The sequence below is a fragment of the Neomonachus schauinslandi genome, chromosome 2 (genome assembly GCF_002201575.2).
Source record: "Neomonachus schauinslandi chromosome 2, ASM220157v2, whole genome shotgun sequence".
Lineage (NCBI taxonomy): Eukaryota > Metazoa > Chordata > Mammalia > Carnivora > Phocidae > Neomonachus > Neomonachus schauinslandi.
Window position 1 is genome coordinate 27,765,773 of NC_058404.1, and position 11,224 is coordinate 27,776,996.

General features: G+C 44.9%; 1 protein-coding gene across 1 annotated transcript; it reads right to left on the bottom strand.

The window, feature by feature from the left end:
* Positions 1–3,638: 3,638 nt before the first annotated feature.
* On the bottom strand, positions 3,639–10,309 carry MBOAT4 (membrane bound O-acyltransferase domain containing 4). The gene is given in 4 exon segments (XM_021694270.2): positions 3,639–4,602; positions 6,793–6,995; positions 6,997–7,018; positions 10,191–10,309. Coding segments are annotated over 4 exon segments (1,308 nt in total).
* Positions 10,310–11,224: the final 915 nt, after the last annotated feature.

Sequence of the window (11,224 nt, forward strand, 5' to 3'; positions counted from 1 at the left end):
TGCTCTCTGTATCTCATTCTCTCTGTCTCAAATAAATAAATAAAATCTTTAAAAAAAAATCACATGTTCTTTATACTGTCCAGTATAAATGGAACACTTTTATAGGATGCAAATAGAAAGGGAAGGAAGTACATGTCCTGGTTTTAACCAGAGGAGCAGAAATTACCCCTGGCCATCAACGGGGAGATAGATTTAGAGGCCAAATTGCACTTTGTTTGACTTTATTAACCAACTTTTTATTTTTAAAATTTTTTTTATAAAGGGAGGGGGCTAGGAGCAGAGGCAAAGGAAGAGAATCTTAAGCAGGCTCCATGCCCAGTGTGGAGCCCGACACAGGGCTCTCAGTCTCACAACTCTGAAAACATGACCCGAGCCCAAATCAAGAGTTAGACACTTAACCAGCTGAGCCATCCAGGCAGCACCCAACTACTTTTAAAATTGAGCATTCTATCATAAGCCTTTTCCTAACCATTAAAAGCATTCATGTAAGAAAATTACAGAAGGGCGCCTGGGTGGCTCGGTTGGTTGAGCGACTGCCTTCGGCTCAGGTCATGGTCCTGGAGTCCCTGGATCGAGTCCCGCATCGGGCTCCCTGCTCGGCAGGGAGTCTGCTTTGCCCTCTGACCCTATCCCTTCTCATGTGTTCTCTCTCATTCTCTCTCTCTCAAAATAAATAAAATCTTTAAAAAAAAAAAAAAAAAAGAAAGAAAATTACAGAAGTGGGGCGCCTGGGTGGCTCAGTCGTTAAGTGTCTGCCTTCAGCTCAGGTCATGATCCCAGGGTCCTGGGATCGAGTCCCACATTGGGCTCCCTCCTCGGGGGGAAGCCTGCTTCTCCCTCTCCCACTCCCGCTGCTTGTGTTCCTGCTCTCGCTATCTCTGTCTCTGTCAAATAAATAAATAAAATATTTAAAAAAAAGAAAAAGAAAATTACAGAAGTGTAATATACATACAGAAACTTGTACATAAGTTAATCATATAATCATCACAGCATTATTTATCATTAAAAAATGGTCAGCATTAGGAGAATTAACACCTAAGTGTATAGTTTGAAGGATTTTCATAAACAGAACACATACAGCCACGTGGCTAGCTTCTCAGAAGTGCCTCTATACAAGTTCTGATTTTTTTTTTTAAAGATTTATTTATTAGAGAGAGAGAGAGCATGAGTGGGAGGGGGGCAGAGGGAGAAGCAGACTCCCCGCTGAGTGTTGAGCCCAAGGCGAGGCTCGATCCCAGGACCCTGAGCTCATGACCTGAGCCAAAGTCAGACGCTTAACTGACTGAGCCACGCAGGTGCCCCCAAGCATTGATTTTTAATAGCTCTATCACAGTCCATTGTAATTTGCTTAATCATTCTCCTAATGCTGACCATTTTTTTATGATCAGTAATGCTGTGATGATTGTTATCTTTCCTCCCATAACACCACCACCGCCATCCCACTTGCCCTTCTGGATTGGATTCTAAGGATGGTCCTTCCAGTGACTTGCTTGTAATAGTCTTAGAGTACTTTACCACCCCCTTGGCTATTGGCTGTTTCCCCTTGACTATCGCCAACCCTGGAAAGCCCCGTTTGTCCACATTGTCTCCTCTGGGCTATTGAGTGTGGAGAGAGGAAGTCCAGAATCAGGCCAGTTAAGGCCACTACAAATTCATACCACCTATTCAAGGCCCTCACTGCTTGCTGTGGTATGTTCTGTGTGTGAAGATTGAGCTGTTTGTTTCCCTTCATGTCAGGGAGTGATATTGACATAACTTTCTAAGTGATCCATCACTTCTTAGTATTATCTTTGTCAACTTTTTTTTTTTTTTTTAAAGATTTTTTATTTATTTATTTGACAGAGAGAGAGAGATAGCGAGAGCAGGAACACAAGCAGGGGGAGTGGGAGGGCGAGAAGCAGGCTTCCTGCCGAGCAGGGAGCCCGATGTGGGACTCGATCCCAGGACCCTGGGATCACGACCTGAGCCGAAGGCAGACGCTTAACGACTGAGCCACCCAGGCGCCCTTATCTTTGTCAACTTTTAAAGATTAGAAGCCCACTTGCAATTTTATATTTTGGAAAGAATGCAGATGGCTGGTTTTGGAAGATTCGATGCTCATACCATGCTTCCTGCAGTGGGATAGATGGGGTAAGCGGATGATTTTAAGTGGGACACAAAGAAACATTTTGTACGTGTTTCTTTTAGTGAGTGTGAGAGTGAAATATAGTTAATCCACTAAACTCAATTTTAAGCAATGCCATTGCTTAGAGGGTAGGTTTTAAAAGTAAGCTGAACTAAAGTTAATTTAAAGAAAACCTCTAATTATGGGGCGCCTGGGTGGCTCAGTGGGTTGAGCTTCTGCCTCCGGCTCAGGTCATGATCCCAGGGTCATGGGATTGAGCCCCGCATTGGGCTCCCTGCTCGGCGGGAGTCTGCTTCTCCCCCTCCCACTCCTCCTGCTTGTGTTCTCTCTCTCTCTGTCAAATAAATAAATAAAATCTTTAAAAACAGAGAGAGAGAGAAACTGTAATTATGTGACCAGCTGGGAGGTCGGCAGAGGCACTGTGACAGCAACCATGAGGTGACACGGCTTCGCTACCACTCAGCGGTCTTCACAGCTTTCTCTTGGGGCCCTCACAGAGGAAGAAACAAGAGTTATTTAGGCTATGCCAAGAAAAGGGAACCAGACCCTCAACGTCGTACTAAAATAGGGCTTACTTCTTGTTTTTGGCCTCTTTGTGTAACATATCTCATGGATCGGTTTTGTGCTTAACTATTATGTAAGTGGTTATCACAGGTCAGCCAGATTTTCAGTTTATTGACATATTTGGAGATAATAGCAGCTTTTCCATTTTGAGACCAAAATTTTCAAATTACCTGTAGATGAGGATGAGTCTCTAGTTCATGCAGCAAACCAATACAATAATTTGATTTAGAGGTTTTTTTTTTTTAAAGATTTTATTTGACAGAGAGAGACACAGCAAGAGAGGGAACACAAGCAGGGGGAGTGGGAGAGGGAGAAGCAGGCTTCCTGCTGAGTAGTGAGCCCAATGCGGGGCTCAATCCCAGGACCCCGCGATTATGACCTGAGCTGAAGGCAGACACTTAATGACTGAGCCACCCAGGCGCCCCTAGAGGTTTTTTTTTAAGTCATCTCTACACCCAACATGGGGCTAGAACTCACGACCCCAGGATCAAGAGTTACATGCTCTCCTGAGTGAGCCAGCCACACGCCCCGGTTTAGGTTTTTGTTTTTTTTTGTTTTTGTCTTGCTAAACTCACAGTCCAGGATCCCAAGTGGACATGTTGGAGACTCAGTGTTTGGATGTCCATGTGTTTACCATTTGCCATTTGCTTGGCAGTACCTTATGCTTTTACCTATCACCTTCCTTTGCTTCCGCCTAAACTATAAGTCCTAAGGGAAGAAACCATGTCTTTGTCTTTGTCTTTTTTTTTTTTGAATCTTCAATACGAGTATAATAGTTTGTGAAAGTAGATACACAAATTTCTATGGCAGACATCAGATATATACATCCAATACTTGAAAAAAAAACTTCTAGTATGGAAAAGTTCAAGCATAGCCATCATCAACACACCATCTGGCATTTTCTAAACTCTGTTTCATGGATGTATAAGATGAAGGCTGGGGAAAGATATCAGTTAAATGTGTGCTTTCTCTTTCCTAACAGAAAAAGCAAAATACAATACACGAGGGGGAAGACACTGTTGTAAGAATTACACAGCAGCCAGAGAGAGGAGAGGCTCCTGGCCTCCACGGCCAGCATTATATAAGCAATGATGAGCTGGGTGTGGGCCCAGGTGAGGGTCCTATAGAGCAGTTGCATCGGCCAGGATCTGACAAACAAGCGGGCAAAGGTATGAATCAGGTAATCAGCCTCCACCATCAGAGCCCAGCAGAGGAAACCGAACACCTGTCCTGGATGGAGTCCATGCCACCAGGCCGAGAAGGCGAACGTCTGCAGCAGGGGCCAGGCCCTGCCGTGCTGGAATACGAGGCGTCTGAGCCACTGTGCTGTGCTTTGGTTCCATTTTCTCGTGAACAGGGAAATCCTGTGGGTTGTTTCCAGGGTCCAGATGTCCGCATCAGGAATGTATCCCTCCTCACCAGGGCTCTGACCAAACCCCGGCCCAAAGCCCGCAGCATGGAGGAGGGCGTCATCCAGGATCCAGCAGGAGTAGTAGGTGAGTTTGAAGAGCCCGGCTGTGGACCACATGACATGGATGCACTGGAGTTGCCCGCAGTCAGTCAGACCTGCTCCTGCACTCACCACCTTCCCCAAGACCACCTTTAGGCACTCGAGGCCCAGGATCTGCAGACCCCTCCAGCTCAGAGCCCAGACAGAGTGCCTGGGACACAAATTGCTGGACCTTTGAACACGAGCCTGAAATTTCTGGAAGGAACATAGGGGGCCTCCTAGGAGAGCAGGGAAAAAGAGCAAGTAGCTGAAATAGGGCAGTGTCTTACACAGATGCTCAGACAACGAGCTTCTTTCCCTGATGCCTCTTGATGCTGCCTTCACTTTTCCCTCACAAATGTCCAGAGAGAGGGATGTGACCCTCTGGGTCAAGAGCATGAGGGAAGAAAGAGTGATGCAGAACCTGAAAGAGATTTATTTAAAATGTGAAAATGCTCCATATTTATTTCATCCCATCCCAGTCCCTCACACATGACCCCACAGCGAACAGCCACTCTGAACAATGGAGACCGATGTCCTGCCCTGCTGTGCCCCCACAAAGACTCTTGGATTAATTCACACCACAGGCTACTCTGGGCAGGATCAAAAGGTAAATGGGGAAATGAATCATTAGAGAGGCAACTAAAAGAATGTCAAGGAATATTGTGGGGGAAATATTGTTAGGATATTTCTAAGAACAGCTTCTATAGATTAGAATCAGGGACCTGGGAGAAATTTGCCATGGAAGGAACAAAAATTTAGTACTGAAAAGACTATAGGAAGGCGAAGATTTTAAATATGAACCGGTCCCTGTCAGTAAGATTCTGTAGGCTTTGGAATCTGTGCTCAGGAACGGTGAGTCAAGCTTGGGGTTCAGGGTGTGCACTGAGTCATTAGCAATTTGAGGTGTGTTCTTAACCAATCACCTGAACTGCTCCTGCCTCAGTGTCACAAGGTAGAAGAGATCCTGCTGGCCAGATTATTATGGAGAAGATTAATGAAAATTATATGTTCTCTACAATCAGGAACGCTGTCCTATGGAGAGAAAATGGCAGTGTTTCCCACATGCCCACAGTTTCTTTCTGTGAGTCTGAGGATTTAAGGACAACTGACCTCCTCACCTGACTTAACCAAACAGTAAGCAAAGTAGCCTCCAAATACCACCAACCCCTGTTCGTACACCTGCTGTTGTGGCCCGAATGTGTTTCCTCCCAATTTCATACATTGAAGCCCTAACCCCCAGTACCTCAGAATGTGACTGTATTTGGAGATAGGGTGATTAAGTTAAAATGAGGTCACTGGGGTGAACCCTAATCCAGTATGACTGTCGTCCTTATAAGAAGAGGAGATTAGGACACAGACACACACATAGGGAAGACCAGGTGAGGACACAGGGAAAGACAACCATCTACAAGCCAAGGAGAGAGGCCTCGGAAGAAGCTGAACCTGCCAACACCTTGATCTTGAACTTCCAGCCTCCAGAGGAAGTAAATATCTGTTGTGTGAGCCACCTCATCTTTGGTACTTTGTTATGACAGTCAGAGCAAACTACTACATCTTCCCATTTCAGCTCTGGCTCAGCCTTCTTCCCATTGACCAGATCCTGTTCAGCTTGCTCCTTCAGCCCCTATCAAGTCCCAGCTTCTTAATGAAATCCTAATTCACCACACCCTAGTCAGTACTCCCCGCCCCCTACCGCCTGCCATCTTGCCTCTTCTTCCAAGAAGCAAACCCTAAAGCCTTTGGTGAACACAGTGAGGATAAAGAAAAGGATTCTGGGTGTGGCAGGGATGGCAGAATGAGTGAACCAATGGCAAACTAGAATCAGAGAGGGGACCCGCCTCGACAGGTCACAGCCCCTGTTCTCTGAGTGACCACAGACCCACACCAATTGTAACAGAGGAAGCCAGGGACCACAGGCCTCAAGATTGCAGAGATACCTGTTCTCCCCTAATCTGGGTGATCTCACTGACTCATGAAAACACTTCTCTAGACTGTAATTAGTGCCTGATCCTGTTTCCTAGACTGGGTAACTACCTTTCTTCTGGGAGGAGGAAACAGCTGAGTCTCAGTGAAAGCAAAACCCTTGCATAGCAGCTTCCATAGGAAGGCAGAGAAGGTTTACAGTGGATTTTTACCTTCCCGGTCCTGCTGAAGGGGAGGAGAGGATACTGGCTGTGTGTCTAAACCACCCACTCTGAGTTGAGCAAACTGTGCTTAGTCACTTCTAGGCAGACCTCATCTGTGGGCCGTGAGGCTCCTGGTTCAATGCCCTTTTCAAGCACAGTGATAAATACAGCAAAGTGCCAGGCACTGTGTGACATGGGCAACACATGGTAGTTATTTATAGTCATGTAATTACATTTATATTAATTATCTCAAACTTAAGAGTCTTATAAGACTGGTATTCTTATACACACACATATACATATACACATACCCACACACTGGTTTGTTTTTTTTTAGGAAAAAAAAACTGAGGCTGAGAGGTTAAATGACTTGCTTAAGGTCACACTGCTCCAATGTGCAAGAATTCGGATTCAAACTCACTTCCACCATGGTGCAAGCAAAGCCTTGGCTGGTTTAGTACAGCCAAGTGAATAGGTAGCTTTACCTCGTGGAAGCACGTTCTTGCAGATAGTATTCCGTATAGTGCAGCCCCAGATGACACAGAGTCTGCCAGCTCATCTGAAAGAAGAAAGCCCACCTGTGGACATCCCGTGGGCCAAGCCAGGAAATCAGAACCGCGGCCCACAGAGCGGGGATGAGGACAAGCACAGCGAAGGAACCCATGGCGGCCAAGGCCAGGGCCCCCCCCTCCAGCCAGGAGAAAGAGATACCTAAAAGAGAAAGGACAAGTGTGAGACTGAATTGGTGTGACAAAGGAGTCACTTCAGATGTCATTCTGGATAACCCAATGGAGGTAAACCCCATGTACCACCTGAAGAAGCCATACCGTAATCACCCCAAAGTCTTCCTTTTGTTTTTCTGAAGGAAAGAACCGAGGGAGAAAAAGCCAGAGTCCATTTGAAAACGACTATCTCGGGAAACAACTTTTAAAAAAAGATCTTATTTATTTGACAGAGAGAGAGAGAGCATGAGTAGGGGGGAGGAGCAAGGGCAGAGGGAGAAACAGACTCCTCGCTGAGCAGGGAGCCCAATGCTGGGCTCGATCCCAGGACCCCGGGATCACCACCTGAGCCGAAAGCAGACACTTGACCGACTGAGCCACCCAGGGGCCCCTCAGGGGATGAATTTTGATTCCTACCTTAGTGATCCTGGGAACCTCTCTTTGATGTCCATCACTCAAGTGGGAACAACACCTCTGACAATCCTGTGGGTGATAGCTCCAGAGGTTTCCTGGTGGGGACATCTTAAAAATCTAGTGGCTTGCTGCCTGAATGAAAAGTGTTGTAAACCTAGTGTCAAGGATCTAGGAGCGCTCTCTAGACATCGCCTCATCGAAATGAGCCTCTTTCCTTTTCGCTGGGTTGCACTGCCCTGAACCATTCCAGAGACAGTGGGAAAGGGGATTCCGTCTCTCTCTCTAAGTGTTTGAAAACTCAATTAGAAAATATATGTGCTCTTAATCCTCTCGACTGCACTTTCAGATCTTAGGAGTTGGTGGTTTTTTTCATGTTGTTAAAGACCCACATCAGTGGTTTGTGGAAACTACCTCTCTTGGAAGCTGTCAGATGCCCTGAGGATGTGCAGAGACCTGGGAAATTTCACATGACAAGGACTCAGTTCTTCTTTCCACTTGAACTCATGACCCCATGATCCAGAGTCACATGCTTTCCCAAAGGGGTCAGCCGGGTGCCCCTGTTTGTTTTAATTGGTGCCAAATTAATAAATCTGAATGGAGAGGTGTGAAAATAGGTACTGACTCCTCAGATAGGAAAATAGAGTCAAAGCGGCCTGTGTTTTCTTGACCATCAGAGGGGACATATCCTGGCCCTGTGGCACAGTGACATCCACATATGGGTGAGAGAGTCTTTCTGGGGAGCAACTGGTAGGTGCCCCAGTGTGAGAAGCTCCATCACACAAGGCCTGGGCCATTCCTGTGCTTCTCTTTGACCTAACCCACCCCAATTAACACTGTGGCCCAAGACTCTACCTCCTTGCTGTGGAAAAATGAGGGGAACACGGATTCCTTACACAGTGAAGCCTAAAGTGGCAACTGCCCTAAGGCTTTGTCAACATTAAAATGTCTACACATGTACAACACAGGATACTTGATATACGGAGTGCTTATTTTATTCTAGGCATTGTGCTAATAATCCCTGTATAAGAAATACCTTTATGTAATCCTTAAAATAACCCCATGAGATAGACATTATTATTTCCATTTCATGGATTAACTTGGAGAGAACCTATTCACATACACAAGGACAACTCAGGAAGGGAGGGACCCAGGACCCACCAGGCTGTCTCCAAAGCCAACAATCTTACCCCGATGGGAATTAACCTTTGTTTTTGCACTTGTTTTGCTTTATTATTTGTGATTCTTTCTCAATAGGAAACTTTTTTACAACGCCCCCCCCCCCCCCCCCCCCCTATCCCCTAAATGAAGGTAAGGGCCATCAACCAGTTGTGAACGTGTAATAACATACCACAGTTCAGTCAAACTCAGAAATTCTAACTGATAATTAGATACAGCTGGATTTTACTTAAAAATCCTCAGTGTATAAAAATCTTAATTTCTAAAATAAGTGAACTATTAGGAGGTAGCGCTCTGGCAACGGATTTTCATTTTACAAAAGGATATTCCACAAACTTCTTTAAAAACAGGGACTATCTCAAGGGGTCTGGGTGGCTCACTTGGTTAAGTGTTCGACTCTTGGTTTCGGCTCAGGTCTGATCTCAGGGTTTTGAGATCAAGCCCCGTGTCAGGCTCCGAGCTCAGCACGGAATCTGCTTGTTTTTCTCTCTCCTTCTCCCTCTGCACCTCCCCCCTGCTCTCTCTCTCTCTCTCTCAAATAAATAAAAAAGATTTTTTTAAAGATTTTATTTATTTATTTGACAGAGAGAGACACAGCAAGAGATGGAACACAAGCCGGGGGAGCGGGAGAGGGAGAAGCAGGCTTCCCGCGGAGCAGGGAGCCCGATGCGGAGCTCGATCCCAGGACCCCGGGATCATGACCTGAGCCGAAGGCAGACGCTTAACGACTGAGCCACCCAGGCGCCTCAATAAAATAAATCTTTAAAACAAAAAACAAGGACTGTCTCTCATGTATAGAATCTACTAGCTAGATCTAAAATCATTTCAATCAAGTTGTCAAATCTCTAGTGACAATATTTTAAACCCTAGATTGAGACATAGCTAATCTAACATAATTTGTTTTGACTTAATTCCATTTCTCTGAGAAACCATACAAGGCATTTAAAAAATCAGTTATATATTTAACAAAATTTAATTTTATTGAAAATGATAAAATTCCATGAAATTAAGACTGTTCAAGAACATGTAGGACATATGGTGGGGGTACAGATATATCTGATTGGGGAATTCCTGTACCATCTCAACAGCTATCTCTCCCCAGAGTTTATTTTTATCCTTTTCCCATTTAATGGGAAACTTTGAGTCAATGGAGTCATGATGTCAATTTCCAGTCTCATTTCACTCTATTAGAGATACTCATGACCAGGGCGCCTGGGTGGCTCAGTCGTTAAGCGTCTGCCTTCAGCTCAGGTCATGATCCCAGGGTCCTGGGATCGAGTCCCACATCGGGTTCCCTGCTCGGCAAGAAGCCTGCTTCTCCCTCTCCCATTCCTCCTGCTTTTGTTCCTGCTCTCGCTGTCTCTCTCTCTCTGTCAAATAAATAAATAAAATCTTTTAAAAAAAAAAAAAAGATACTCATGACCAAACAATCAATAATCAGTGGTAGTGATAATCACTTAAAAACAACCATATAATTAATTATTTAATCTTCATGTCTACAGGCCGATCCATGCTTTTTGACCTACTATGGTATTCATAGATGTAAGAGCAAAATGAGCCCTTAAACCTACCTGGCATGGGTGGAAAATGAATCCATGACGCAGAGATAATTAAACAGAAGTGCAAAAGGAAAAGCAGCCCCTTGATAAAGTGATACAGGATGGAGGAAGAACCCCTGAAGCCAATCCATTGTGAACTGGAACAAAGACACTGTTCTTTCTAGAGTCCTTAACTGGTGCCTTCCTGTAAGAGATGCCTCAACCGGGCTCTCTTTGAACTTTTTATATGGCTCAGGAAGGCCTGGGTGAGTAAAGAGCAAACAAAAGCACCAGTCAGAAGCTGCATAAAAGTTGGCTTTCTGATAAAGGGAACTGCGCTATAGAAACCAAAACACATTCTGGTGTTCTATTAAGAATGTACGGAAAACATTGCTTTCAGAAGTTCTCATTTCGTTTAGTTTACATACTGCATTATTTGCCTTTCCAGTCATCTGACTGTCATATTTTCTTCACTAAGTTAATGAAAAATCTCATTTTCCAGTTGTGGACAGATAACCAGCCAGCTGGGGAGGGTGAGCAAGGACATGAGCATGAGAAAGGGAAGCAGGTTCTCAAAGAGCAGGAAGATTCCTTCTCCCAACCACTGCTGTCTTCCTTATGCTATTTCTTTCTCTCTTTTTTTTTTCATAGTACCTATCACCACCTCTTCTCTATTTTTCAATTAGTTTATTGTCTGTCCCCTGCTACAATGTGAGCTCTACAAGGGAGGAACTTTGTTTTGTTTATTGCTGTATCCCCCTGCACATAGAACAGTGTTGGGCGTATGCTATGTAATCAGTAAATACCTGTTAAACTTTATAAGGTTTTAAGGAAGTGAAGTGTAGAGAAGAACATTTAAGGAGAAGCTTTTCTTCGGAGTGTGGACAAGAAATACAAGAGACACTGCCTAGAAGCAAGAAAAGAACAGGTCATCTCTTGGCTGGTAGAGTCCATCTACTGAGCCCAGAGTATTACAGCGATGTACCTGACTGGCCATTTTTCATCTTTGAAGACACATGCAAGAGCAAGCAGCCTTAAAGGACAGGAGAGGGCGCGTGGGTGGCTCA